The sequence below is a fragment of the chloroplast genome of Ostreococcus tauri (assembly GCF_000214015.3).
Source record: "Ostreococcus tauri chloroplast, complete genome".
Classification (NCBI taxonomy): Eukaryota; Viridiplantae; Chlorophyta; class Mamiellophyceae; order Mamiellales; family Bathycoccaceae; genus Ostreococcus; species Ostreococcus tauri.
Genome location: NC_008289.1, coordinates 26,186 through 53,335, shown reverse-complemented (window position 1 = coordinate 53,335; position 27,150 = coordinate 26,186). Strand labels below are relative to the sequence as shown.

At 39.4% G+C, this 27,150-nt stretch overlaps 22 protein-coding genes and 9 non-coding genes across 31 annotated transcripts, besides 1 other annotated feature; 2 read left to right on the top strand and 29 right to left on the bottom strand. All coding sequences in view use genetic code 11, as the record gives it.

Moving 5' to 3' along the window:
* Nucleotides 1-34: 34 nt before the first annotated feature.
* Nucleotides 35-1,549, bottom strand: atpA (ATP synthase CF1 alpha subunit). The gene has a single exon. The coding sequence runs from the start codon at nucleotides 1,547-1,549 to the stop codon at nucleotides 35-37; it is 1,515 nt and encodes a 504-aa protein (YP_717250.1).
* Nucleotides 1,550-1,743: 194 nt separating this feature from the next.
* Nucleotides 1,744-2,250, bottom strand: AtpF. The gene has a single exon. It carries the CDS (start codon nucleotides 2,248-2,250, stop codon nucleotides 1,744-1,746), a length of 507 nt encoding a protein of 168 aa, YP_717249.1.
* A 183-nt stretch (nucleotides 2,251-2,433) lies between these two features.
* Nucleotides 2,434-2,739, bottom strand: atpH (ATP synthase CF0 C subunit). The gene has a single exon. The coding sequence runs from the start codon at nucleotides 2,737-2,739 to the stop codon at nucleotides 2,434-2,436; it is 306 nt and encodes a 101-aa protein (YP_717248.1).
* A 181-nt stretch (nucleotides 2,740-2,920) lies between these two features.
* Nucleotides 2,921-3,631, bottom strand: atpI (ATP synthase CF0 A subunit). The gene has a single exon. It carries the CDS (start codon nucleotides 3,629-3,631, stop codon nucleotides 2,921-2,923), a length of 711 nt encoding a protein of 236 aa, YP_717247.1.
* Nucleotides 3,632-3,742: 111 nt separating this feature from the next.
* On the bottom strand, nucleotides 3,743-3,825 carry trnL. The gene has a single exon. It is a non-coding gene; the product is annotated as a tRNA-Leu (tRNA).
* An 11-nt stretch (nucleotides 3,826-3,836) lies between these two features.
* Nucleotides 3,837-3,917, bottom strand: trnY. The gene has a single exon. It is a non-coding gene; the product is annotated as a tRNA-Tyr (tRNA).
* A 29-nt stretch (nucleotides 3,918-3,946) lies between these two features.
* On the bottom strand, nucleotides 3,947-4,027 carry trnL. Its single transcript has one exon. It is a non-coding gene; the product is annotated as a tRNA-Leu (tRNA).
* Nucleotides 4,028-4,152: 125 nt separating this feature from the next.
* rps9 (ribosomal protein S9) lies at nucleotides 4,153-4,536 on the bottom strand. Its single transcript has one exon. The coding sequence runs from the start codon at nucleotides 4,534-4,536 to the stop codon at nucleotides 4,153-4,155; it is 384 nt and encodes a 127-aa protein (YP_717246.1).
* A 41-nt stretch (nucleotides 4,537-4,577) lies between these two features.
* Nucleotides 4,578-5,648, bottom strand: RpoA (RNA polymerase alpha subunit). The gene has a single exon. The coding sequence runs from the start codon at nucleotides 5,646-5,648 to the stop codon at nucleotides 4,578-4,580; it is 1,071 nt and encodes a 356-aa protein (YP_717245.1).
* Nucleotides 5,649-5,721: 73 nt separating this feature from the next.
* rps11 (ribosomal protein S11) lies at nucleotides 5,722-6,114 on the bottom strand. Its single transcript has one exon. The coding sequence runs from the start codon at nucleotides 6,112-6,114 to the stop codon at nucleotides 5,722-5,724; it is 393 nt and encodes a 130-aa protein (YP_717244.1).
* Nucleotides 6,115-6,167: 53 nt separating this feature from the next.
* On the bottom strand, nucleotides 6,168-6,404 carry infA (translation initiation factor 1). Its single transcript has one exon. The coding sequence runs from the start codon at nucleotides 6,402-6,404 to the stop codon at nucleotides 6,168-6,170; it is 237 nt and encodes a 78-aa protein (YP_717243.1).
* Nucleotides 6,405-6,407: 3 nt separating this feature from the next.
* On the bottom strand, nucleotides 6,408-6,776 carry rps8 (ribosomal protein S8). The gene has a single exon. The coding sequence runs from the start codon at nucleotides 6,774-6,776 to the stop codon at nucleotides 6,408-6,410; it is 369 nt and encodes a 122-aa protein (YP_717242.1).
* Nucleotides 6,777-6,804: 28 nt separating this feature from the next.
* On the bottom strand, nucleotides 6,805-7,359 carry rpl5 (ribosomal protein L5). Its single transcript has one exon. It carries the CDS (start codon nucleotides 7,357-7,359, stop codon nucleotides 6,805-6,807), a length of 555 nt encoding a protein of 184 aa, YP_717241.1.
* Nucleotides 7,360-7,369: 10 nt separating this feature from the next.
* Nucleotides 7,370-7,729, bottom strand: rpl14 (ribosomal protein L14). The gene has a single exon. The coding sequence runs from the start codon at nucleotides 7,727-7,729 to the stop codon at nucleotides 7,370-7,372; it is 360 nt and encodes a 119-aa protein (YP_717240.1).
* A 39-nt stretch (nucleotides 7,730-7,768) lies between these two features.
* rpl16 (ribosomal protein L16) lies at nucleotides 7,769-8,194 on the bottom strand. The gene has a single exon. The coding sequence runs from the start codon at nucleotides 8,192-8,194 to the stop codon at nucleotides 7,769-7,771; it is 426 nt and encodes a 141-aa protein (YP_717239.1).
* Nucleotides 8,188-8,823, bottom strand: rps3 (ribosomal protein S3). Its single transcript has one exon. It carries the CDS (start codon nucleotides 8,821-8,823, stop codon nucleotides 8,188-8,190), a length of 636 nt encoding a protein of 211 aa, YP_717238.1.
* Nucleotides 8,824-8,896: 73 nt separating this feature from the next.
* Nucleotides 8,897-9,175, bottom strand: Rps19 (ribosomal protein S19). The gene has a single exon. It carries the CDS (start codon nucleotides 9,173-9,175, stop codon nucleotides 8,897-8,899), a length of 279 nt encoding a protein of 92 aa, YP_717237.1.
* A 15-nt stretch (nucleotides 9,176-9,190) lies between these two features.
* On the bottom strand, nucleotides 9,191-10,024 carry rpl2 (ribosomal protein L2). The gene has a single exon. It carries the CDS (start codon nucleotides 10,022-10,024, stop codon nucleotides 9,191-9,193), a length of 834 nt encoding a protein of 277 aa, YP_717236.1.
* A 3-nt stretch (nucleotides 10,025-10,027) lies between these two features.
* Rpl23 (ribosomal protein L23) lies at nucleotides 10,028-10,291 on the bottom strand. The gene has a single exon. It carries the CDS (start codon nucleotides 10,289-10,291, stop codon nucleotides 10,028-10,030), a length of 264 nt encoding a protein of 87 aa, YP_717235.1.
* A 203-nt stretch (nucleotides 10,292-10,494) lies between these two features.
* On the bottom strand, nucleotides 10,495-10,566 carry trnM. Its single transcript has one exon. It is a non-coding gene; the product is annotated as a tRNA-Met (tRNA).
* A 197-nt stretch (nucleotides 10,567-10,763) lies between these two features.
* On the top strand, nucleotides 10,764-10,952 carry ycf9 (photosystem II protein Z). Its single transcript has one exon. It carries the CDS (start codon nucleotides 10,764-10,766, stop codon nucleotides 10,950-10,952), a length of 189 nt encoding a protein of 62 aa, YP_717234.1.
* An 81-nt stretch (nucleotides 10,953-11,033) lies between these two features.
* Nucleotides 11,034-17,858: a repeat region.
* Nucleotides 11,372-12,433, top strand: psbA (photosystem II protein D1). Its single transcript has one exon. The coding sequence runs from the start codon at nucleotides 11,372-11,374 to the stop codon at nucleotides 12,431-12,433; it is 1,062 nt and encodes a 353-aa protein (YP_717233.1).
* rrf lies at nucleotides 12,909-13,024 on the bottom strand. Its single transcript has one exon. It is a non-coding gene; the product is annotated as an unknown (ribosomal RNA).
* rrl lies at nucleotides 13,042-15,900 on the bottom strand. The gene has a single exon. It is a non-coding gene; the product is annotated as a large subunit ribosomal RNA (ribosomal RNA).
* Nucleotides 15,952-16,024, bottom strand: trnA. The gene has a single exon. It is a non-coding gene; the product is annotated as a tRNA-Ala (tRNA).
* Nucleotides 16,031-16,104, bottom strand: trnI. The gene has a single exon. It is a non-coding gene; the product is annotated as a tRNA-Ile (tRNA).
* rrs lies at nucleotides 16,129-17,698 on the bottom strand. The gene has a single exon. It is a non-coding gene; the product is annotated as a small subunit ribosomal RNA (ribosomal RNA).
* rps2 (ribosomal protein S2) lies at nucleotides 17,828-18,508 on the bottom strand. The gene has a single exon. The coding sequence runs from the start codon at nucleotides 18,506-18,508 to the stop codon at nucleotides 17,828-17,830; it is 681 nt and encodes a 226-aa protein (YP_717232.1).
* A 42-nt stretch (nucleotides 18,509-18,550) lies between these two features.
* On the bottom strand, nucleotides 18,551-21,586 carry RpoC2. The gene has a single exon. It carries the CDS (start codon nucleotides 21,584-21,586, stop codon nucleotides 18,551-18,553), a length of 3,036 nt encoding a protein of 1,011 aa, YP_717231.1.
* RpoC1 (RNA polymerase beta' subunit) lies at nucleotides 21,567-23,789 on the bottom strand. The gene has a single exon. It carries the CDS (start codon nucleotides 23,787-23,789, stop codon nucleotides 21,567-21,569), a length of 2,223 nt encoding a protein of 740 aa, YP_717230.1.
* A 23-nt stretch (nucleotides 23,790-23,812) lies between these two features.
* rpoB (RNA polymerase beta subunit) lies at nucleotides 23,813-27,079 on the bottom strand. Its single transcript has one exon. The coding sequence runs from the start codon at nucleotides 27,077-27,079 to the stop codon at nucleotides 23,813-23,815; it is 3,267 nt and encodes a 1,088-aa protein (YP_717229.1).
* Nucleotides 27,080-27,150: the final 71 nt, after the last annotated feature.

Below are 27,150 nucleotides of genomic sequence, written 5' to 3'. Positions count from 1 at the left end.
TGAAGGTGTTCAAAAGAAAGAACAAAAAAATTAATTAAGAAGCTTTGAAAATTGCCTTGTACTCAGCAATTGCTGCTTTTAACATCTCTTCAGCTTCAGGTCCAAACTTCTTAGAAGAAGTTACATCCGAACAGAATGATGCCTTGTTTGTCTTAATGTACTCACGAAGACCTGTAAGGAATGAACGAACTTGACCTACTGCAAGGTCATCTAAGTGTCCTTGAGTTCCAGTATAGATAGTAGCTACTTGCATATCTACTGAAAGTGGCTGGTTCTGTGCTTGCTTAAGAAGCTCACGTAAACGTGCTCCACGAGCAAGTTGGTTCTGCGTTGCTTGGTCAAGATCAGAAGCAAATTGTGAGAATGCCTCAAGCTCTGCAAACTGTGCGAGTTCAAGCTTAAGTGTACCTGCTACTTGCTTCATAGCCTTAATTTGAGCTGCTGATCCTACACGTGATACAGAAATACCTACGTTAATTGCTGGACGAATACCAGAGTTGAAAAGGTCAGCTGAAAGGAATACCTGTCCATCAGTAATTGAAATTACGTTAGTTGGAATGTATGCCGATACGTCTCCACCTTGTGTTTCAATAATTGGAAGTGCAGTCATGCTTCCTTCACCTAATGCGTCACTAAGCTTCGCTGCACGCTCAAGTAAACGTGAGTGAAGGTAGAATACGTCACCAGGGTATGCCTCACGTCCTGGAGGACGCTTAAGAAGAAGGGACATTTGACGGTAAGCTTGCGCCTGTTTAGAAAGGTCATCGTAAATGATGAGAGTCGCACGACCAGTGTACATGAAGTACTCTGCTAATGATGCCCCTGTGTATGGTGCAAGGTATTGGAGCGTTGCTGGTGAATCAGCAGTTTCAGATACGATAATTGTGTAATCCATTGCTCCTGCGTTTGTAAGAGTTGTCACAATCTGCGCTACTGATGATGCTTTCTGTCCAATTGCTACGTATACACAAATTACGTCACCACCTTTTTGGTTAATGATTGTATCTGTTGCTACTGCAGTTTTTCCAGTTTGACGGTCACCAATGATAAGCTCACGTTGTCCACGTCCAATTGGAATCATTGCGTCAATCGATACGAGACCAGTTTGAAGTGGTTCGTATACTGAACGACGTGCAATAATTCCAGGAGCTGGAGATTCAATTAAACGTGTTCCATCTGCTTTAATGTCACCACGTCCATCAATTGGACGCGCTAACGCATCTACTACACGTCCTAAGAATGCTTCTCCTACTGGTACTTGAGCAATTTTACCAGTTGCTTTTACTGAGTCACCTTCTTGGATCTTAAGACCGTCACCCATTAATACAGCCCCTACGTTATCTGTTTCAAGGTTGAGGGCTACTCCAATTGTTCCATCTTGGAACTCAAGTAACTCACCAGACATTACTTTTTGTAAACCATAAATACGAGCAATTCCATCTCCTACTTGAAGCACTGTTCCTACATTTACAACTTGTGCTTCTTGAGTGTACTGTTCGATTTGTTGGCGAATTACGCTACTAATTTCATCAGGACGAATTTTTACCATTTTATCCTCGGTTCGATTCAATCTTAAGGGATTAACTTTTCACGGATTGGTGGCTAAAGAGCACACCGTCCCATTTATATTGGGAGAGCTTAAACATATTTATCAAAAGCGAGTATATTGTTTGCTCGTAAAGTATTAAACGTTAATTTTTAACGCTTAATTTCCACCAATGGGTGGAAAAACTAAAATTTACTTTAAAGACGAGAAGTCATAAGTGAAATCTTAGCGTCAATATATTTGCGGTGAAGTGAAGCATTCATTTGAGATTGAATCCCAACAATTGCTTTCTCAAACGCTACATTAACAAGTTGCTTGCGGAACTGTGCAATTGCTTTCTCTTCTTCAAGACGAATTGTTTCATCTTTAAGACCAGCAAAACGAGTTGCTACTTCAGCCATACGTGAGCTTTGCTCAGCAGTAAGTGCCTCAAGAGTTTTACGTCCCTCACTTTTAATATCTTTTACTTTGTCGTTTGCAGTCGCAAGTTCTGCTTTCGCTGTATCAAGTTCTAATTGAGCTTGTTTAAAGCGATCATCAGCACTACGAAGACTTCCAAGAATTTTTTCACGACGTGTATCTAACATAGATGTGAGTGTGTCACGCCCGAGTGTAAATACAATTGGAAGAACAACGGCAAGGTTAAGAACGTTCGTTTCAAGAATATTAGTGTTGAAACCGAAACCTTCTGCAAGTGATACCATTCAAAACCTCCAGATGATTTGGAATTTGTATTAAATTAATTTTTTCTAAAAAAACTAATAAAAAAAATTACGAATATCGTAATGTATCAACAAATTTTTTTTGCTGATTCTGTTTCTTGGCAGCTGATAATACTAAAAACTGCCATAAGAAACATTGTTTCTAATAGAATTACAAAAAAGTAATTAAGAAACGAATGGGTTTGCGAACATTAATGCTAATGCCACTACAAGACCGTAAATTGTTAATGCTTCCATGAACGCTAAAGATAAAAGAAGTGTTCCACGGATTTTCCCTTCAGCTTCAGGTTGGCGAGCAATACCTTCTACAGCTTGTCCAGCTGCAGTACCTTGACCAATACCAGGACCAATAGCTCCAAGTCCAATTGCTAAACCAGCTCCAACTACAGATGCAGCACAAATTAATGGGTTCATTGTATGTTTCCTTTTTATAAGTTGCTTATGCTCTTGCAGATTACCAGTTTTCGCCATTTTTTTAAACTCATTTTTTTATTTATACTGGGGTTTTACCCAATGCCTTTAATAAAATCCTTTCCCCCGGAGACGTCCGGGAAAAAATGGAAAGGAAGTTCTGGTGAGGCATTTGAGTTTTATTGCATTGAGTGATGCAAAAGTTTAATCCAAGATCAAAACTTAAAGCATCTTTTAATGCTTAGTGTCCTTCAAGTGCTTCTCCAATGTACGCTCCAGCAAGTGTTGCAAAAATTAATGCTTGGATTCCACTAGTAAATAATCCGAGGAAAATGAGTGGGATCGGAATCACAAGAGGAACTAATGATACGAGTACTGCTACTACGAGCTCATCTGCAAGAATGTTTCCAAAAAGACGGAAACTTAATGATAATGGCTTCGTAAAGTCCTCTAACACGTTAATTGGAAGTAAGATCGGGGTTGGTTGAACATACTTTCCAAAGTACTCTAATCCTTTCTTCTTTAATCCAGCATAGAAATATGTTAATGATGTAAGAAGAGCGAGGGCTACAGTTGTGTTAATGTCATTTGTTGGTGCTCCAAGTTCACCGTGTGGAAGTTCAATAAGCTTCCATGGGATTAAAGCTCCAGACCAATTTGAAACGAAAATAAATAAGAATAACGTTCCAATGAATGGTGTCCATTCTAAATAGTCGTGTCCAACTTGAGTTTTTGCAATGTCACGAATGTACTCTACAACAAATTCAGCAAGGTTTTGTCCACCTTCTGGAACTGGTTTTAAATCACGAGTTGTTGTTACTGCAAACGCAATAATAAGTCCGAGTACAATCCATGAATTAATAAGTACTTGTCCGTGCATTTGGAATCCGCCAAGACTCCAATAGAAATGTTGACCAATTTCTACAGCGGAAATGTCGTAAAGGAAATTCATCACCTGTCTCCGTGCTTTGATGTTTCACACTCTCATCATACCTTATTTTTAAAAATAAGAAACGCACATTTTTTATTTTTCTATTTTTCAAAAAAATTTAATTATTTTAATTGTGGCTGGAGGGAATTGAACCCTCACGCCGTCACCGGCAGGAGATTTTAAGTCTCCAGTGTCTACCATTCCACCACAGCCACGTTTTATCGATTGGGCCGAACTGGATTTGAACCAGTGTAGGCAAGCCAACGGATTTACAGTCCGTCCCCATTAACCACTCGGGCATCGACCCATTGAATTGATCCCTATAAAAATAGGTCATGTCTTAGAGAGGACTCGAACCTCCACGCCGTAAAGCACAAACCCCTCAAGCTTGCGTGTCTACCATTCCACCACTAAGACATATCTGTTTTGAGTATAGAATAAACCTATAGAGGTTTCAAGTAGTTTTCCTTAATTTAGTAACTTAAAAAAAAGACACTTTAAATTAAGGAAAAAACTACTTTTAAATGTTAAAAATAAATAAATTAACGCTTTGAGAACTGTGGTGCCTTACGAGCTTTCTTTAAACCATACTTCTTACGCTCTTTCTTAAGCGCAATACGAGTAAGGAAACCAGCACTCTTAAGTGGAGTACGGTACTCTGAGTTCATCATACAAAGGGCACGAGCACAACCAAGACGGATTGCGTCTGACTGACCGGTTAACCCCCCACCTTCTGTACGAATAAAAATATCGTAAGTTGCATCTAATTGAAGTTTTTCAAATGGTTTTAAAATATTTGCATATGCACCCTGTAAGTACTGTTCTGCATCCACTTGATTTACTTTAATTGTTCCTGTCCCAGGTGAGCAAATTCGAACTTGAGCTACCGCTCGCTTTCGACGCCCTGTAGCGGACCAAACTTGCATAAAAAATCTCCTTTAAGTTAAGTGAGTTATAAATGTATTGATTAATCTTCTTTTAATTCGATTCCGTAAGTACTTAATGCGGCACGAACTTCATCGGCAGATTTTTGACCGAAATTTCGAAGTTTCATCAAGTCTCGAAAAGACTGCTGCGATAAATCTGCCAATGTTAAAATATTAGCACGCTTTAAGCAATTGTATGCACGAAGCGAAAGTTCTAATTGTTCAATAAAAATTTGATCGAAATTACTCTCTGATTCCATTTTATTGTAATTAACTTGTACAAAATTAGGAGTCTCTGGAAGTTTTGATTCGTCGAGATAAACTTGTTGATCTTGTAACGTAGTAAGACAAGCTGTCATTAATTTCATACCAACTTTCGCCGCAGATTTCACTGCATCAAATGGGTTGATGCTACCATTGGTCCAAACTTCAAAATAGATATATTCACCATCAACAGAATGTTCTTGAACTGTAAAATTAACTTGTCGAATTGGCATAAAAATCGCATCAATTGGGAAAGTTACTGATTTCGAATTTGTTTGCGTTGAATCAAATTGTTCGAAAAAGCGTTGATCCATAAGTTGGGGCACACCCGGTAACTTTTTCCATGATTGATACCCACGACCTTGTCCAATTAAAAGAGTTAATTTAAAGTTTTCAGCAGCTGTTGGTGATAAAATTGTTGCAATTTGTTGGTTGGGATCAACGAATTCATATTCAGGAATATGTAAGTCTTTTGCAGTTACTACATACGGGAAATTATCAATTTTTAATTCCGAGTTTAGCTTTGCATAAACAAACGGTTTGGTTTGTTTTACTTTTTGTGCACAAGTTGCTGTCGGAGTAAAAATGAGTTCACGAAGATTTAAAAAAATCTCAATTACAGATTCTCGGATTCCAGGGAGAGTCGAAAACTCACTCTGAACACCGTTAATTTCGGCACCAATAACCCCAATTCCAGGAAGATCGTTTAATAAAATACGGCGAAGCGTATTACCAATCGTTAATCCTTGCCCGGGATTTACTGGACCAAAACTCAATCGACCATAACAATCCGTTAAACTATTTTGACGGTATTGTAATGATTTAAGTGTTGCCGCTGCTTTAATCATAAAATAAATAGAATAGAAAGATTGGCATTAGAATCGTTTGGCTGAGATTCCTAAAAAGCAAGTTGTGTATAAATTATACACGACGCTTCTTCGGAGGACGACAACCATTGTGTGGTAATGGAGTAACGTCACGAATTAAAGTAACCCCTAATCCAAGCTGTTGAAGAGCACGAATTGCCATTTCACGACCAGCTCCAGGACCTTTTACCATTACATCCACATATTTTAAACCGTAATCAAGAGCTTTACGAACAGCTTCTTCAGATGCAGTTTGTGCAGCAAATGGCGTTCCTTTTCGTGCCCCACGGAACCCGCAAGCACCAGCAGATGACGATGCAATAACAAGACCAGAACGATCACTGATAGTTACTAATGTATTGTTAAACGTCGCTAAAATGTGAACTACTCCACGTTGAACTTTGCGACGTGATTTCTTTTGCGTAACTTTACGCTGTTTTGTTGCCATAATAAAAGTATTGCTAAATAACTAGTTATCAAATCAAACTAAAGATGCAAAAATTATTGCGTTCGATCTTTTCGTAAACGATAAATAATGCGACCTTTCGTAAGATCATACGGTGTTAATTCAACGGTTACTCGATCTCCAAGGAGAATTTTAATAGAATTACGTCGAATTTTACCAGAAATGTGTGCAAGAACTTGAAAACCATTCTCTAGTTCAACTTGAAACATAGCATTTGGAAGTGATTCTACTACAACCCCTTCCATTTCAATAAGTTCGCGATTGCTTGCCATAACCTACCAAATTTTACAAAGAACCTCACCGCCAATCCCTAAAGCGCGAGCTTTACGGTCAGTCATGATTCCTTGTGATGTAGAAATGACAGCTACTCCCATTCCATTTAATACTGGTTGGAGTTGTTTGTGGTTCGCATATACACGAACTCCAGGAGTACTTACGCGTTCAAATTGTTTTACACCACGTTTTAAGTTAACGGTGAAAAACCCATTTTCTTCTTGTTCAATTGGACCAAGAAAACCTTCTTGCACTAATACTTGGGCAATATCTTTCACTACACGAGTTGCTTTTAAAGAAGTTTGTTCTTTATCAGCAAGATACGCATTGCGTAATCGTGTAAGCATATCACTAATTGTGTCGTTTACCATGTTTGTCAATAAAATAAAAAATAAACCCTTAGTTTACTGAACCTGCTTTGAAAGGCATACCAAGTTCCTTTAATAAACCATGACCTTCTCGATCTGTTGATGCAGTTGTAACAATTGAAATGTCCATACCACAAACTTGATCAATCTGTTCATAACTTACTTCAGGGAACATTAATTGTTCAGTAAGTCCAAGTGTATAGTTTCCGTGTCCATCAAAATTTTTTGGACTAATACCTTGGAAGTCACGAATACGTGGAAGTGCAAGATTTACAAGACGATCGTAGAATGCATACATACGCTCTCCACGGAGTGTCACTGTTAAACCAATTGGCATATCTTCACGAACCCCAAATCCAGCAATTGCTTTCTTTGCACGTTTAACAATAGGACGCTGCCCGGCTAAAATGGTTAATTCGTCTGCTAAAGATTCAAGTAACTTTGTATTCTGAGATGCACTTCCTACTCCACGGTTGATAACGATTTTCTCAAGACGTGGGATTTCGTGAGTATTCTTGTACTGAAATTGTTCTGTAAGAGTTGTTTGTACTTTTGTTAAGTACAAGTTTTGAAGTCGTTGAATCATACAAATAAAGTTAAAGAACTTCTGGTGCGAGAGAAACAATCTTCATAAAATCGCGTTCACGTAATTCACGTGCGATTGGACCGAAAACACGTGTACCACGTGGGTTTCCCTCTTTGTTAATAATAACCGCGGCATTATCGTCAAAACGAATTGACATACCGTTGTCACGTTGAATAGTGTGTGCTGTACGTACAATGACTGCACGAACAACTTCGGACTTTTTAATTGGCATGTTAGGCAATGCTTCTTTTACGACAGCAATGATTACATCACCAATATGTCCAATTTTACGGTTCAATACGCGAATACACATTAATTTACGTGCTCCACTATTGTCCGCAACCTCGAGATATGTCTGTGGTTGAATCATATAAATTAAAAATTATAAGATTAAATTTAATACTAAATCTTATTGTGGCGCAACATATTCGTCACGCACAAGAAATTTAGTTTTGACAGGCATCTTGTATGCCGCAATACGCATCGATGCACGAGCGATTGTTTCTGGCACACCAGCAAGTTCATAAAGAATCTTTCCTGGTTTTACAATACATACCCAATAATCTGGGGCACCTTTACCAGCACCCATACGTGTTTCTGCTGCACGAGCTGTGATTGAACGATCTGGGAACATACGAATCCATAATTTCCCACCACGCTTCGCATAACGACTCATAGCACGTCGACCCGCTTCAATTTGACGTGAAGTGATCCAACCTGGCTCAAGTGCTTGAAGAGCAAAATCTCCGAAAGAGATTTTATTTCCACGAAGTGCTTGTCCTTTACGGTTTCCACGGTGAGGTTTACGATATTTTGTTCGTTTTGGACTTAACATGATTTCTCCCCCTTACAAACCCATACTTTAATGCCTAAAATTCCGTAGATTGTTTGAGCACGAGCTGTTGCATAATCAATATCAGCACGAATTGTATGTAAAGGTACACGCCCTTCACGAGCCCATTCGTGACGAGCAATTTCAGCTCCATTTAAACGTCCAGAAATTTGAATTTTAATTCCTTCAGCCCCTGCTTTACGAGCACGCATAATTGCTTGACGCATTGTACGGCGGAAGGGAGTACGCTTTTCAAGTTGTTCCGCGATATTTTCAGCAATACAAATTGCTTCCATCTCCGGTTGTTGTGTTTTTGTTACATATAATGCAACGTTACGAGTGTCTGGGAGTTTTGCTTTAATCTCATCGCGGAGTTGAGTTAAAGTTTCTCCTTTTGCTCCTACAAGTGCACGTGGACGTGCAGTGAAAAATTCAATTTCAATACGATCTACTTGACGTGAAATATTAATGCGAGAGATGCCCGCATCAGGGAGACGACTCTCAGCAAATTCACGGATTAAAAGATCTTCTTCCACGAGTTTTGCATAATCTTTTGGTTTTGCAAACCATTGTGAACGGTGAGTTTGTGTTACACCAATTCGGAATCCAATCGGATGAACTTTTTGACCCATAATATTTTTCTGTTTAGGAAATGAGGTGTGTTACAAATAAAGAATTTTTTTACTCTTTATTTCCAAAATAATTTTAACGTTTCGATTTTTTATCAGACTTTACGTGTCCACGAAACGTACGTGTTGGACTAAATTCACCAAGTTTGTGTCCAACCATTTGGTCAGTGACGAATACTGGAATGTGCTCACGACCATTGTGTACTGCGATTGTGTGGCCAATCATGATTGGTGTGATTGTAGAACTGCGTGACCAAGTTTGGATTACAGTTTTTTCACCTTTTGAGTGAAGAAGCTCAATTTTTTTCATAAGCTTATCTGCAACAAAAGGTCCTTTTTTAAGAGAACGAGCCATAAGAGATATAAAAATTTATGAAACTTTTCTTCGACGAAGAATAAGGGTATCACTGTACTTTTTACGTGTACGTGTTTTAACACCAAGAGCAGGTTTCCCCCATGGCGTACGAGGTTGTGCGTGACCAACTGGACAACGACCTTCTCCTCCACCGTGTGGGTGATCTACAGCGTTCATAACACTACCACGAACTGTTGGACGACGACCAAGCCAACGTGAACGACCAGCCTTTCCAAGAGAAAGGTTCATAGCCTCCATGTTTCCTACTTGTCCGATTGTAGCCCAACATTTGTTTGAAATAAGTCGCACTTCACCAGAAGGAAGACGAAGAGTTACATACTCTCCTTCTTTTGCAACAAGTTGTGCCACTGCACCAGCAGAACGAACAAGCTGACCCCCTTTCTTTGGGTGCATCTCAATATTGTGTACTTGGACACCTAATGGCATTGCCATTAAAGGTAATGAGTTTCCTACTGCGTTTACTGCTGTTTCACTTGCGATGATAGAATCACCAATTTCTAATCCATTCGGATGTAAAATATAGCGTTTCTCACCATCTTGATATTCGACAAGTGCAATACGAGCATTACGGTTTGGATCATACTCAATGGTTTTAACTGTTGCCGCCATATCATATTTGTTACGACGGAAATCAATTTGACGGTATAAACGTTTGTGCCCACCACCACGGTGACGACAAGTAATTACTCCACGGTTGTTACGACCTTTTGCACGGTGCATTGAACGTGTTAAAGACTTTTCGGGACGAGTCTTTGTTAATCCACTACAATCCGCTACAGAACGGTTACGTGTTCCCGGAGTATATGCTTTATAAAAACGAAGAGCCATATATTAGTCAAAAATAGGTAAAGTATCGCCATTTTTTAAGCGAATAATAGCACGCTTTGTACGTGTTTTCACTCCACCGAATCGTGTCTTACGACGTGGGAGGCGGTGCGTATTTACCGCAACCACTTGAACTCCGTAGAGGTCCTGAATAAGCGTCTTAATATCTGTTTTGCTGAGGTTTACGTCCACATCGAACGTGTAACGCTCAGACTCAAGAAGCATTGTTGATTTTTGAGTTACAACTACGCGTTGAATGAAGTCAATCATAAAAACTGAAGGTCCATTTCAATGGATATAAAAATAACTAAAAAACTTTAGAATATTCTAAACGAATTGAACCAAAGAATTTGTATTCATATATTAAATTATCTGACTTATTATTGTAGTTTGTAAACTTAATTATTTTGTAAAGTGAGCTAATTTTTTAGGCAACTCAACCAAGATTCAATAAAATGAAATCTGGTTTCTATTGGCTCGAACGGGGATTGAACCTGTGACCTTAGGATTATGAGTCCTCTGCTCTACCACTGAGCTACCGAGCCTTGTTTTGATCTTGGTACTATTGTAATATAATATAAATGAAATTAAAACTGAAAATTGATTTTTTAGTTTTTTTTTATTTATTGTCCAAATTAATGGGCATATTACTATTAAAATGATATTATAAAAGTAGCTCGAGGACTAGTTTGTCAAAATTTGAACTTTGGGCTGAAAATCGATTTTTAAGGAATTAAATCCTATGCTTTTTATCTTTCAACTTACGCTCCTTGCTTTCATTGGGCTTTCATTAGCTCTTGTTATTGGTGTGCCAGTACTTCTCGCTTCTCCTGAAGGATGGGCTCAAAGTAAAGGACTTGTATTTTCTGGATCTGCTCTTTGGATGCTTTTAGTATTTGTGGTAGGTGCGTTAAATTCATTTGTATCGTAAATTTAAATTTCAAGTTGAAGAAACATTTTTTTCTTCAACTCTATAATGTGGGGGTATATTCTATCCCCACTTATAAAAATAAAAAAAAATCCAAAGCTTCTAGTTTTTAAGCCGCAACATACAAAAAAAATAATTGAGCCCACTCTTTATAAAATAAAAACATAACTTTTTCTTCGTTTGATGGGTATTTCTTATTTTGCTCGGTATTTCTTCGTTTGTTGTTTCGACTTCAACTTTCATCTGTGCCTGTCCAGTTAAAAACGGCACGATATTTTTAAGAATCCAGAATACATATTTCTTTTTTTCGTTTGTTGTTTCGCGCATCGAAGGCTGGTATAATACGTAGTAACAGATCAATTTTTTGGGCCTTGGTTCCATGGTGATTTTGTAACTCTTTAAATTTTTATTTCTTCTTTATTATGACTGCAACTTTAGAGCGCCGCGCAAACGCGACAGTATGGGGACGTTTTTGTTCATGGATTACTTCAACTGAGAACCGTTTATACATCGGTTGGTTCGGAGTATTAATGATCCCTACTCTTTTAACAGCAACTTCTGTATTCATCGTAGCTTTCATCGCTGCACCTCCAGTGGATATCGATGGTATTCGTGAGCCAGTATCTGGATCACTTATGTACGGAAACAACATCATCTCTGGTGCTGTAATCCCTACATCTAACGCTATCGGACTTCACTTCTACCCAATTTGGGAAGCAGCTTCTCTTGATGAGTGGCTTTACAACGGTGGACCTTACCAGCTTATCGTATGTCACTTCTTCATCGGAATTTGTTCATACATGGGTCGTGAGTGGGAGCTTTCATTCCGTTTAGGAATGCGTCCTTGGATCGCAGTAGCTTACTCAGCTCCTGTAGCTGCAGCAACTGCTGTATTCCTTATCTACCCAATCGGACAGGGTTCTTTCTCTGACGGAATGCCTCTCGGTATCTCTGGAACTTTCAACTTCATGATCGTATTCCAGGCTGAGCACAACATTCTTATGCACCCATTCCACATGCTTGGTGTTGCTGGTGTATTCGGTGGTTCACTTTTCTCTGCAATGCACGGATCACTCGTAACTTCATCTCTCATCCGTGAGACAACTGAGAACGAGTCTGCAAACGCAGGATACAAGTTCGGACAAGAAGAAGAGACTTACAACATCGTAGCTGCACACGGTTACTTCGGACGTCTTATCTTCCAATACGCTTCATTCAACAACTCACGTTCACTTCACTTCTTCCTTGCAATCTGGCCTGTAATGGGAATCTGGTTCACAGCTCTTGGTATTTCTACTATGGCTTTCAACCTTAACGGTTTCAACTTCAACCAGTCTGTAGTAGATTCTAACGGACGTGTAATTAACACATGGGCTGATATCGTAAACCGTGCTAACCTCGGTATGGAAGTAATGCACGAGCGTAACGCTCACAACTTCCCTCTTGACCTCGCTTCAGTTGAAGCTCCTTCAATCAACGCATAGTCAAGTCTTTTATGTTAGGGAACTAACATAGAGTTTATATACCCCTTCGGGGGTATATACGACAAGATAAAAATATAAAAAATAGACCTTTAAATCACAAGGAAATACTCAGAGTATAAGAATATACATGGTTTCAACTTGATCTGTACGGACAGTGTTTTAAGAAGCCACGCCAATCTGAACGGCCTCAAAACGAGTATGCATGGTAGAGCCCCTTGATTAAAGATGTCTGAAAGCGGTTTCATACTACTCTGAACAGTTAACTATGTTTATCTGTATAACTACCGGTTTAATACGTTTATGAACCGTATTTCGGGTACATTCACCTATTTAAGTGTTCTTCTTCTTTTATTTTATGTTTTTTTGTTCTATGAACAGTCTGTGCGTGAGCTTACAGAGTAGAAACTAAAAAAGGGAGAGAAGGTATCCAATAAAGATACCTTCTCTCCCTTTTTGTTGTAATAATTGAAATAAGTCTTGGCATCGACACGTTTTCACTATCAGTGGCCCGATAGCTATCTTAGTCTCAAAAACCTTTCACCACGCAGTTCTGATGGGATGCTGTGTTTCGATTGTGACGAAGACACCAAGAAAAAAAATAATAAATAAAATCAAATCCTTCGATCTATTAGTACGTATCAGCTTCAAAACGCATTACTGCGCGTCTACATTACGCCTATTAAACGGCTAGTCTTGCCGTGATCTTACTGTCATTGTTGAAACTTAAAGTTTCATAGACAAAGAACACTCATCTTAAGGTGAACTTCCTACTTATATGCTTTCAGCAGTTATTTGCTCCAATCATAGCTACCCAGCGTTTACCCCTGGCGGAATAACTGGTACACTAGCGGATTGTCCCCACCTGGTCCTCTCGTACAAAGGGGAGATCCTTTCAATGTTCTAAACGCCTACACGGGATATGGACCAAACTGTCTCACGACGTTCTGAACCCAGCTCATGTACCGCTTTCTATGGGCGAACAGCCCAACCCTTGGAACGTACTTCCGCTCCAGGATGCGATAAGCCGACATCGAGGTGCCAAACCTCCCCGTCGATGTGAACTCTTGGGGGAGATTAGCCTGTTATCCCTAGAGTAACTTTTATCCGTTGAGCGACGGCCTTTCCACTCAGCACCGTCGGATCACTAAAACCGACTTTCGTCTCTGCTTGACATGTCAGTCTCGCAGTCAAGCTCGCTTTTGCTTTTACACTCTATGGCTGATTTCCGTCCAGCCTGAGCGAACCTTTGTACACCTCCATTACCTTTTGGGAGGTGACTGCCCCAGTCAAACTGCCCGCCTGAAACTGTCTTTCTACCGGATAACGGTAAGAAATGAGCGCTCTAGCTTACTAAGAGTGGTATCTCACTGATGACTCCCTCCTTTCCGGAAAAAGAAGTTCAACGTCTCCCACCTAAGCTGCGCAAAGCAAGCTTGAGAGCAATTCCAGGGTACAGTAAAGCTTCATAGGGTCTTTCTGTCCGCGTGCAGGTAATCCGCATCTTCACAGATATTTTTATTTCACCGAGCCTCTCTCTGAGACAGTATCCAGATCGTTACACCTTTCGTGCGGGTCGGAACTTACCCGACAAGGAATTTCGCTACCTTAGGACAGTTATAGTTACTGCCGCCGTTCACCAGGGCTTCAGTCGTCAGCTTCGTCGAAACTAACCAACTTCTTTAACCTTCTGGCACTGGGCAGGTGTCAGCCCCCATACATCGTCTTACGACTTTGCGGAGACCTGTGTTTTTGGTAAACAGTCGCCTGGATCTCTTCACTGCGGCCCTTTTACAAGGGCACTCTTTCTTCCGAAGGTACAGAGCCAATTTGCCGAGTTCCTTAGAGAGAGTTATCTCGCTCCCCTTAGTTTATTCAACCCACGTACCTGTGTCGGTTTACGGTACAGGCGCTATTTTATCAAAGTCGATAAGCTTTTCTTGGAAAAAATGGAGGGACAAGCAATTCGTTCTTCCACCGGCCAAGGTGGCAAATTTCTTTCGCTTCATTTGTTCGTCCCTTAGGACTAATAAAATAACGGTGAAGGAATATAAACCTTCTTTCCATCGATTACGCCTTTCGGCCTCACCTTAGGTCCTGACTGACCCTCTGAGGACGAGCCTTGCAGAGGAACCCTTACGTTTTCGGGGCACTAGATTCTCACTAGTGTTTTCGTTACTCAATCTGACATTCTCACTTCCGCCCTGTCCACCGCGGCTTACGCGCTTGGCTTCTCCCTGGGCGGAACGCTCCTCTACCACATATTCTATAAGAGAATATATCCATAGCTTCGGCAAAAAACTTAGTTCCGGAAATTTTCGGCGCAAAAACGCTTGATCAGTGAGCTATTACGCACTCCTTAGAGGGTGGCTGCTTCTAGGCAAACCTCCTGATTGTCACAGCATTTTCACCTCCTTTACCACTTAGCTTTTATTTAGGAGCCTTAACTGATGGTCTGGGCTGTTTCCCTTTTGACTACGAAGCTTGTCCCCCGCAGTCTCACTGGCTATTTGAAATCATCTCACGTATTCCGAGTTTGCAACAGATTGGTACCGCTTTCGCAGCCCGCACCGAAACAGAGCTTTACCCCATGAGAGTTCATAAATAACCGCTGCGCCTCAACGCATTTCGAGGAGAACCAGCTAGCTCCAAGTTCGATTGGCATTTCACCCCTAACCACAACTCATCCGTCGATTTTTCAACATCGGTCGGTTCGAACCTCCACTTCGTTTCACCAAAGCTTCATTCTGGTCATGGTTAGATCACCTGGGTTCGGGTCTACGATAAGGGACGAGTGCCCTATTCAGACATGCTTTCGCTTTGGCTTCGATGAAAAATCTTAACCATGCCACTTACCGTAAGTCGCCAGATCATTCTTCAACAGGCATGCAGTCAGATGTGTTCATCCTCCTACCAATTGTAAGTATACGGTTTCATGTTCTATTTCACTCCCCGAATAGGGGTTCTTTTCATCTTTCCCTCGCGGTACTTTTCGCTATCGGTGACCTAGGAGTATTTAGTCTTACCAGGTGGTCCTGGCGAATTCATACGGGATTTCACGTGCCCCATACTACTTGGGAGCCAAACGGCATTGAGTGAAGGTTCAACGACTGGGCTTTCACCATCTATGGCGCAGGATTCAGCTGCTTCGTTTCTCATCAATTTCTATACCTTTGTGTTTGGTCCTATAACCAGAAAAATAAATTTTTCTTTTAGACTGGTCCCATTTCGCTCGCCGCTACTTTGGGAATCGCTTTTGCTTTCTTTTCCTCCAGCTACTAAGATGTTTCAGTTCACTGGGTTGTCTTTCTCTTCTCTATGAATTCAAGAAGGAATGTTTTAGGTTGCCCTATTCGGGAATCTTCGGATCAAAGCATACGTCCTGCTCCCCGAAGCATATCGTCGGTTATCACGCCCTTCATCGGCTCTAGGTCCCTAGATCTCCACCATATACTCTTTGTTGATTGATTTTGTTTTAAATAAAAGGTTCCACAATTCAGTCCTTCGAAAAGGAGTTTGGCTGGAGGTAAGCGGACTCGAACCGCTGACGTCTGCCTTGCAAAGGCAGCGCTCTACCAACTGAGCTATACCCCCGTGCCATGGGCTATTCAGGACTTGAACCTGAGACCTCACCCTTATCAGGGGTGCGCTCTAACCACCTGAGCTAATAGCCCGTAGCCAGCGGCAATTACGCGCCGCTTCCGGCTTGGTCTTTTTTGAGAGCATCTCTACTCTCAAGATCTCATTAAAAGGAGGTATTCCAGCCACACCTTCCAGTACGGCTACCTTGTTACGACTTCACCCTAGTCACCAACCCTGCCTTCGGCATCCTCGTCCATAAAGGTTCGAGTAACGACTTAGGGAAGGATCGACTTCCATGGTGTGACGGGCAGTGTGTACAAGACCCGGGAACGTATTCACCGCTGTATGCTGACCAGCGATTACTAGCGATTCCACCTTCATGTACTCGAGTTGCAGAGTACAATCCGAACTGAGATAGGGTTTTTGAGATTGGCTAGCCTTCACAGGTTTGCGACTCATTGTCCCTACCATTGTAGTACGTGTGTAGCCCAAGATATAAGGGGCATGCTGACTTGACATCATCCACACCTTCCTCCGCTGTATAGCGGCAGTCTCTTTTAAGCACTGTAAAACAGCAACAAAAGACATGGGTTGCGCTCGTTACAAGACTTAACTTGACATTTCACAACACGAGCTGACGACAGCCATGCACCACCTGTCATTCTATCCCGAAGGAGGCTCTTCTTTCAAAGAGTTTTAGAATGATTTCAAACCTTGGTAAGGTTTTTCGCGTTGCATCGAATTAAACCACATACTCCACCGCTTGTGCGGGTCCCCGTCAATTCCTTTGAGTTTCACATTTGCATGCGTAATCCCCAGGCGGGAAACTTCACGCGTTAGCTTGACCACCGCTCCGAATACCGGCTCGGCAGTGAGTTTCCATCGTTTACGGCTAAAATTACTAGGGTATCTAATCCTAATCACTCCTTTAGCTTTCGTCTCTTAGCGTCAGGTAAAGCCCAGTACAGTGCCTTCGCCATATTGGTGTTCCTTCCGATATCTACGCATTTCACCGCTCCACCGGAAATTCCCTGTACCTCTACTTCCCTCAAGCATGGAAGTTTCTTTTGCGGACCCCCGGTTGAGCCGAAGAATTTCACAAAAGACTTTCCAAACCGCCTACAGACGCTTTACGCCCAATCAATCCGAATAACACTTGCATCCTCTGTCTTACCGCGGCTGCTGGCACAGAGTTAGCCGATGCTTATTCCTCGAATACCGTCATTGATTCTTCTTCGAGAAAAGAAGTTTACAACCCGCAGGCCGTCATCCTTCACGCAGCGTCGCTCCGTCAGGCTTTCGCCCATTGCGGAAAATTCCCCACTGCTGCCTCCCGTAGGAGTTTGGCCCGTGTCTCAGTGCCAATGTGGCTGTCCATCCTCTCAGACCAGCTACTGATCGTCGCCATAGTGTGCAGTTACCATCCTATCTAGCTAATCAGACGCAAGATCATCTTTAGGCGAAATTCCTTTCACTCCACAGCATATCGGGTATTAGCATCCGTTTCCAGAAGTTATCCCCGTCCTAAAGGTAGATTCTTACGTGTTACTCACCCGTTCGCCACTTTCATATTCTTGCAAGCAAGAATACTCACGTTCGACTTGCATGTGTTATGCACGCTGCCAGCGTTCCTTCTGAGCCAGGATCAAACTCTCCATGATGTGTTTTTGAATCTCATTCAAATTGAATGCTTCTGAGTATGAGTATACAATTGAGCCCAGACCAGCCCACGATGTCTGCCTCTTTCCGGACCACAAATAAAAAAAACCAGGTCGAAAAATTCGACCTGGTATCAATGAGTCTCTCAAAAAAGGGTTAATCTTTCGTAAGTTGATCAAGAATAAAAGCTACTGAACGAGCAGAGTCATCATTAGCTGGAATTCCATATGATACAAACGTAGGATCACAATTTGAATCAAGTAATGTAATTGTTGGAATGTTTAATTTCTGGCACTCTAACACTGCATTACGTTCATTTGGTTGGCCTACAATCACAACTAAATCAGGTAAAGTTTTTAAATTACGGAGGCCACCAAAAAATTTCTCAAGACGTTCGCGTTCACGTGTTAAAGATAAAATATCTTTCTTTGTAAAACCTTTTTTTGGTGTAGCAGTTTCTAATTGAGCATCTAAACGTCCTAATTTTTCAAGACACATTGTCATAGTTGTCCAATTCGTTAAAAGCCCACCAACCCAACGTGTATTTACATAGTTTGATCCGGTTTTTGTTGCCACTTGCTCAATTAACGGTGCAATTGCAGGGCGAGTTCCCACGAAAATCACATTCTTTGCAGATTTAAACGCTGTACGAGCTTTCTCAAGTTCTCCGATTGTTTGAACTACGTCTAAAATGTGAATTCCATTTTTCTCTTCATAAATGTAAGGCGCCATTTTTGGGTTCCAACGGCGTGATTGATGTCCAAAGTGAACACCAGCTTCAAGCATTGACTGTAACATATTCAGTAATTTTTTAACTTTTTCAAATTTTATAAACATTCACATTTTTATACGGGAGTATACCATAAATTTATATTAAAGTTAATATAAACCTGTTCCGGCTGGGATTAAACGACCTAAAATCACGTTTTCTTTTAAACCAGTCAACCAGTCAATCTGCCCCTCTAATGCAGCTTTTGAAAGTACACGCTTTGTTTCTTGGAAACTAGCGGCTGAAATAAAACTCTCGGCCATTAATGCAGCACGTGTAATTCCTAACAACATTGGACGATATTTCACCCCCGCAAAAAATCCCGTATGTTCCAATTGTTCAATTCGGCGAATATCTACGATATCACCAGGTAACAACCCTGTTTTTCCAGCGTCTACAACAACAACATGCGTTGTCATTTGACGCACAATAATTTCTACGTGTTTGTCACCGATATATACACCTTGCGACTGATATACATCTTGAACTTCTTGTACTAAAAATTGTCGGATTTTCTGGAAACTTAATTCACACCCTTCACGTAAACCATAAATTTTCCCGTATTGGGAAAATAAAGTAGAAAGTTTAGCGTGCATACTCGTGAGAACTTTATGTTGAGGCTCACGTGCTTCAAGTAACTCATCAACTTTCGGTAAACCTTGCACAATATCACCAGCAGTAGATTGTGACGTCATTAATGTACCAAGAACACTATTTTCTTGTACCAAACTACCATGTTTTACTACTACATTTGAACCTGGAACTAATAAATACGGTTGTACAGAACGGAAAAGTACATTTTCTGCAGTAATAAAATTAATTTGTCCCGACAGTGGGATACGAGTACTTGTTGTTAATTGATCCTCTACACGGGCATAATCACCTACCTTCATTTTTAAATCACAAACAGGCGATTTAAAAGCAATTTGATCTTTCTCTGTCATCATGCAATTTGTTGCACGAACTTCGCCACAATTTAAAAGTGAACTGAATCCTTTTCCGTATTGAACGTTCAGACGAACATAATCTGCGTCAACCGACATTAAATTTCCGTTTTGTAAAGACGGGTTAAAACTTTTAATGTTTTCATGCGTCGGCGAAGGGAAAAAATTTGTCTTTTTCTGGAAAGTTTTAAGAGGTTTTACAACTTCAAGAAAAGTTTTTTTATTCTTATTAATTGAATTCTGTACAAATAAGTTATTTGCAAATTGTGTTTTTAACGGATTAGTTTGAGTAGATACTAATTTAGTTACTGAGCGCAATAATAAAAATTTCTCTTTTGCATTAAATTTATCAGCCTTACCAAAACGAGAAAACTTAATTTTAAACGTTGGAACTTTTTTCGTTGGCGTATCTTGATTAAAGAATAAGTTTTTTGATTTAAACGGTAAATGTTCTAAATCGGAAGTAATAAATCTATATTTCGACAAACTGTCACAATGAAATAATGTTTTATTAAGTTCCAAAGCATAGCTACGGGCAAATTTTAAATTATCAGCAGACAATTTAGAAAATTGTAACAATGGAAGTTGCTTTAAAGTTTCAGCATCAGTAGACTGCAACTTGGAAAGGGACGTTTGATTCGAATCAATCGGAAATACATAACCAAGCGGTAACGTGGTAGTAAGTCGACTCGGTTCACAATTGATTTTAGAACGGATTGGGTACAGAGCATTCTTAATCTGATCTCCTGGAACTAACGTTTTTGAATCAAGAATCTTACCTGCTAATAACCACATTTCTGAATAATTAAAAGTAGTTGTACCGGCATTGTCTTCATTAATTAAAGCATTTTGTCGTTGAGGTAAGAAAATTTGCCCTGAACAATTCGACATAAATTCCTTCTGAACATTCTCAGTCCCTACCTCAAATTGTTGGAAATTCTGTTTGTTTTCAATTCGTGAAAGTTCAGCTAAACTTTGGTGTTCACCCACTGTTTGTCCCGGTGGAATATATAACAATGTAAAAGATGGGAATTCTAATACAGAGGTTGTATTATCATTTTTAATTTTCACCTTAAGAGGCTCAAAAGTTAAAAATGCAACTTCCCCATATTTGGAAACAATTTTACGACCACGGGCTTGTTTACTATAAAAAACAATTCCATTATGTGGTGAATAAACTTTTTCTGTCGCTTCACCCGCAAATACACCACCCGTGTGGAAAGTACGCATTGTTAATTGGGTACCTGGTTCACCAATGGATTGAGCAGCTAATACTCCAACAGCCTCACCTAATTGAACTAATTTTTGTTGTGCTAAATTCCACCCGTAACAAAGTTGGCAAACAGCATGAAATCTACACGTTAAAGGTGATCGGATTGTTAAAGCAGGTTGTTTAATAAGTTTTAGAGCTAGAGCCGGAGAAATATCCTGGTTTTTATAACCAACCATACGACCCGTTTCCAAATCTACGACATCTTCAAAAAGTACGCGGCCAATTAATTGGGATTCAATCTTTTCTAACTCCGGTACAATTCGTAATCCTTGAGTAGTTTGGCAGTCAACTTGTTGAATAATAACACTTTGTGCTACATCAACCAATCGGCGTGTTAAATATCCTGAACTTGCAGTACGTAAAGCAGTATCTACTAAACCTTTACGTGCACCATAACAAGAAATCATATACTCCGTAACTGTAAGGCCCTCACGAAAATTTCGACGAATTGGAAAATCTAAAATCTGACCTTGTGGGTCAGCCATTAAGCCTCGCATTCCAACTAATTGACGTACCTGAGAAATATTACCTCGAGCTCCTGAGAAAGCCATCATATAAACTGGATTAAAGATATCTGTTGAACGGAAATATTTTACCACTTCAGTTTTTAAAGTATCGTTTGTCGTATTCCAAATATCAAGTGCTTTCTCAAGACGTTGCACAGAGGTAATTTGACCACGTTTTAGACGTAAATCATTTTCATAAATATCATTTTCAGCATTAAGTAAAAAGGCTGATTTAATCGGTGGGATAGATAAATCATCAATTCCTAATGAAATCCCAGCATGCGTGGCATAATGAAATCCCATTGTTTTTAATTTATCAATTAAACGAGTTGTCTTTTCAGTTCCATAATTCAAAAGAACCCATTTAATAAGACGTTTCATCTCCCCTTTATCTACGGTTCGGTTACAAAAAAAGGTTTTCATAAATTAAGTTATTAAAAAGAACACGCCCTGGTGTTGTAAGAATATAGAAAGCTGCGGCGTTCAATGACGTTAAACAGTTATACACTTTCGAAATGCTAGAGGTATCACGAGACTTCATTTGTACTGATAACATAGAATTATCTGGCCCATTTGTGGCACCTGACTGCATGACAAAACTATCATAAACTGTTGTTACATGACCAGTTTTATTTACCGTGATTTGTAATGGTTCCGAATTTGTAGTTTGAATATATGATGACCATCTTAACCAAATAATTTCATGTAAATCAACCTTACTTGTTTCGTACGCATGAAGAACGCTCTCAAAATTATTAAAAATTGAATTGGATTGAATTAAGTTACGACCGCGAACTGCCATTGGTTGCTCAACGGGGCGTTTCAGACTTACGGTTGGTTTTAATGTTGTTAAATAATAAAAACCAAGAATCATATCTTGGCTGGGGAGAATACTCGGTTCACCAGTTGCTGGGGATAACCAGTTATGGGTAGCCAACATTAATAAACGAGCTTCGGCTTGAGCTTCAAGACCTAATGGTACGTGTACTGCCATTTGGTCTCCATCAAAGTCTGCATTAAAAGCTGGACAAACTAAAGGGTGTAATTGGATTGCTCGACCAGATAATAAAATTGGTTCAAATGCTTGGATACCTAAACGGTGTAATGTCGGAGCTCGATTTAATAAAACTGGGTGACCCAAAACAACCGTATCAAGAATATCCCAAACCATTTGCGAACGGCGTTGTAATAAATTTTTTGCTGCGCGAATATTTTTCACCCCAGATTCTTCTAATAAAGCACGAATCACAAATGGTTGAAATAATTCTAATGCCATTTCACGTGGTAATCCACATTGATGTAAACGTAATTTTGGGCCCACAACGATAACGGAACGCCCAGAATAATCAACCCGTTTTCCTAATAAATTTTGACGGAAACGTCCATGTTTACCTTCAATAATGGAAGTTAATGATTTAAATGGCTTACGATTTGGGCGTTGGGCAGGTTTATCTAATCGTCCATTATCAATAATCGAATCCGCGGCTTCTTGAAGTAAACATAAATCATGCCGAATTAATAAATCAGGTAAAAATTCTTCATCAAAAAGTGTTAAAAATTTCTCAAAACGAATTTTCCGATAAATTAAACGACGGTATAAATCATTTAAATCTGAAGTTGCGAACCGACCACTGGACATCTGGATCATTGGTCGTAAATCTGGCGGTAACACTGGAAAAATTGATAAAATCATCCATTCTGGGCGTAAACCTTTACGTGCTAATGAACGGATAAATTCTAAACGACGCGAATACTCACGAACTTTAATAGTAATACCGTAATTTTTTTGATCAGTACGACCAAGTAGTTTAGCCGTTTTACGACGTTTATGACGTTTTCGTAATGATTTAGCTGCCAATTTTTTCTTTTCAATTGTATTCTTTAACTTACGAGATAACATTCGTTGTAAAAATACTAAATCAAGTCGAGTTAACAATTCTTGTAATGCTTCACCACCACAATTTTCAATTGTTTTAATTTGGGATGGCATAAATGTTGATTTCGAATTCCACGATGCAGCTTTGTCCATCGAAACATCAATATCTCCGGCAAAATAAGGGTGCATTGGTTCCCAATGGTTCACATACCATTGAACACCACCATGTAAACAATAATTTTGCGTTCCGTACTTAGACGGAGTATATGTTTGAAAGTGAATTGTTTCATCAATTTCTTGACTACGCATATTTAATAATGCAGCCAATACGTTTGGAGAGTTACGGAAATACCACATATGGGCTACAGGTTTCTTTAAAGAAATACAACCCATACGGTAACGACGAACTTTTGAATTAGTTGGTTCAACACCACATGACGGACAAACTTCAATTATCGCTTGCGTTGCTTCTAATTCAGCATTTCGTTTTTGAAGTGTGAGACGATTAAAATTAACGGGAACGATTAATTTTCGACGCTTAGTTTTTCCACACGAACATTCGCCATTGGACGTTGATCCAAAGATTCGTTCGCAAAATAATCCACCACGTTCTGGTTTAAAGGTTCGATAGTTAATCGTATCAGCTTTACTAATTTCCCCAACTACTTCACCAGTTGGTAAAATACGTTGGGACCAACGTTTAATTTCACTTGGTGAAGCTAATTGAAGTTGAACATATTCAATACTCATAGCCTGATAATTATAATTAATGATTAAAAGTTAATACGTGCAATACTCATATCGAGACATAATCCACGTAATTCTGATACAAGGACTTTAAAAGATTCTGGGATTCCGGATTTTGGCAAAAGCGTTCCACGAATCATAGACATAAACGCACGGTTTCGCCCGATCATATCGTCAGATTTAATCGTTAATAATTCCTGTAAAACATAAGCAGCACCAAATCCTTCAAGTGCCCAAACTTCCATTTCACCTAAGCGTTGTCCACCCTTCTTAGAACGTCCACCTAAAGGCTGTTGTGTTACTAATGAATAAGGTCCAGTTGATCTCGCATGAATCTTGTCATCAACTAAGTGAACAAGTTTTAAAATATACGGGTACCCAACGGTAACGGGTTGATCAAAATTTAAACCAGTTCGACCATCAAACACGATACTTTTTCCTGGTGAATTGGGTTTAAACAACCATTTTTGTTGTGTCAATAAACGTGATTTATACAAATAATGGTAAACAAAACCACGTGAAACTTCTGCCCCGTGCATTTCATCAAATGGTAAAACTTTGAAATTTTGTTTTAAGGTATTCGCTGCTAAACCAAGTAAGCATTCAAAGATTTGCCCCACATTCATACGCGACGGTACACCAAGAGGGTTTAATACCATATCAAGGGCTTTACCACTTTGTAGATACGGCATATCAACTCGCGGTAAAATATTAGAAACAATACCTTTATTTCCGTGGCGACCAGCAACCTTATCACCTACCTGTAAACGACGTTTTTCTACAAGATAAACGTACACAGAACCAGTTGATTCAATGCTTTCATCTTCAATATTTTTTGTTTGACGCTTAAATTCACAGCGAACATCAAGAATTCGGCCACTTACTCCACTTGATAAACAATATGAAGTAGTTTTCGTATTACGAGCGACACCACCAAAAATTGCACGTAATAAACGACTTTCCGGATCATTATCGGAATCCGGTTGAGGTGAAATTTTCCCGACTAATACATCACCAGCCTCGACCCACGTTCCAATCTTAACAACTCCAAACTCATCTAAATATTGATTACGATCAACTTGATTAGTAAAGTATTCTTGCCCTTCTCGTAAACGAGCAGTAGAAACTTCATATCGACTAATATGAATCGATGTAAATACATCGTCATAAACTAAACGTTCACTGACCAGCACGGCATCTTCAAAGTTATAACCCTCCCAGGGCATATAACCAATTAAAATATTACGACCTAAAGCTAATTCACCTTTCGCTGTTGCTGCATTATCAGCTAAGCAATCTCCAGCCTCCACCCACGTATTTGCTTCAACAAGAGGTTTATGATTTAAACAAGTATCTTGGTTCGAACGCTGGTAGCTCGTTAACCAAATTGTATTATGTTTAAATTGGTTACTTGCAAAAACATCTTCAGCAGTTAAATTTTGGTAGTCAATTAAATTAGTATCGCCAATCACCGGTGTAAAATAATCAATACGCTGTGCATCTACATATGAAATATAACTATTTTGTTTTGCAACAATAGTTGCACCAATATCACGCGTTACATGAGCCTCTAAACCAGTTCCTACAAATGGTCGCTCAGATCGCAATAATGAAACGGCTTGACGCTGCATATTAGAGCCCATAAGAGCACGGTTTGCATCGTCATGCTCAAGGAATGGAATTAATGAGGTTGCAATCGACATAAATTGGATTGGACAAAGACCTAAAAAATTAATTTCTTGAACTGTATTCTCAGTAAATTGACTCTTATTTCGAGTTGGGATTCGGAAGTTCGATAGGTCTACGTCACCTTGCGCTACAACTGTATCCTCTTCATAAAAAGCACTTAATAAAAAGAATCCATTACGATCTGGTGTATTACTTTCTGAAATTAATTTATAATAAGGGCTTTCAAGAAAACCATTCTTATTAATTTGTGTAAATGTCGCAATTGAACCTACTAATCCGGCATTTTTACCTTCTGGTGTTTCAATTGGACAAATGCGACCATAATAACTTGGGTGAATACCACGAACAATTAAACCAGCACGATCACGATTTAAACCACCAGGTCCTAAAGAACTTAAACGACGCTTATGAGTAATCTCCGCTAATGGATTTGTCTGATCCATAAATTGGGACAATTGATTTGAACCGAAAAATTCTTGAAAAACCGATGCTAAAACTTGAGTACGGATTAAGGAATTTAATGAACCTAAAGCACCGGGTGTTTTACGTAAAATATTTTCATCACTAATACGATTATAAATAACCCGCTCTAATCGATTTAAACCAAGACGGAATTGTGTTTGAATTAATTCACCAGCTAAACGAGCACGTCTATTTTTTAAGTGGTCAATATCATCTAAAAATTCTGTTTCGCCATTTTCACAGCGTAATAAATAGTCGAGGGCTGCTAATGCATCTTGTGGCGTTAAAGTTAAATGTTTTGTTTTTGAACGCATGCGAAACTTTTGATTTACCCGTTTACGCCCAACATCACTTAAACTATAACGGCGTGGATTAAAAAATTGGTTAAATAAAAATTTACGGCCACGTAATACTGTCGCAGGACGATTCGGAAATAAGCGTGACATTAATAAAAGAATAGCTTCATCGGTAGTAAGTTTCCAATCAACTTCTTTTAATGTGGGGTCCAACGCTTCGGGATATTTTAAGGCTCCGACAATGGTATCCATTGAGAAACCTAACGCTTGAAGAAACACTGTTACTGGTACTTTACGCAAATTATCAATATGAGCAAAGACGACCCCTTTTTTATCAGTTTCAAAACGTAACCATGAACCATAAGCTGATAAAAAACTAACTAAATGCGTACGATTTCCTTGTTTATCAAATTGAGGTTTTAAATAGACCCCAGGGCAACGAACAATTTGGTGTACAATAACACGTGGGGAACCATTTAAAATAAAAGTTCCATGTTCTGTCATTAGTGGTAAATCACAAAATGCAACTGGGAAAGTAGCATTTAAATTTAAATACTTTGAGTAGACATGCACTGGAACAATTAAAGAACTTTTATAAGTTCCCAATTTTTGTACCGCTTCTTGCGGTGTATAGTGTGGTTTTTTAAAATAAAAGTCTTTTGAGTGAAAAGATACTGAAATAAAACGATCAGTTGGTCGTTTCGAAGAACTGCCTAAACTTTGACCAACAATTGGTGAGAAAAAATCTAGTTCTTCACGAATTCCCGTTTCTAAAAAATAACGGAAACTATCACGTTGTGAATCTAAAAAATTTGGAAGAGCTGAGTTTTGTCGAAACAGCGTCATAATAAAATCTCCCCGAATAAATAAAAATGAGAAATTTAAAAGCTTATAAAATAAATTAATATTGAAAAGAT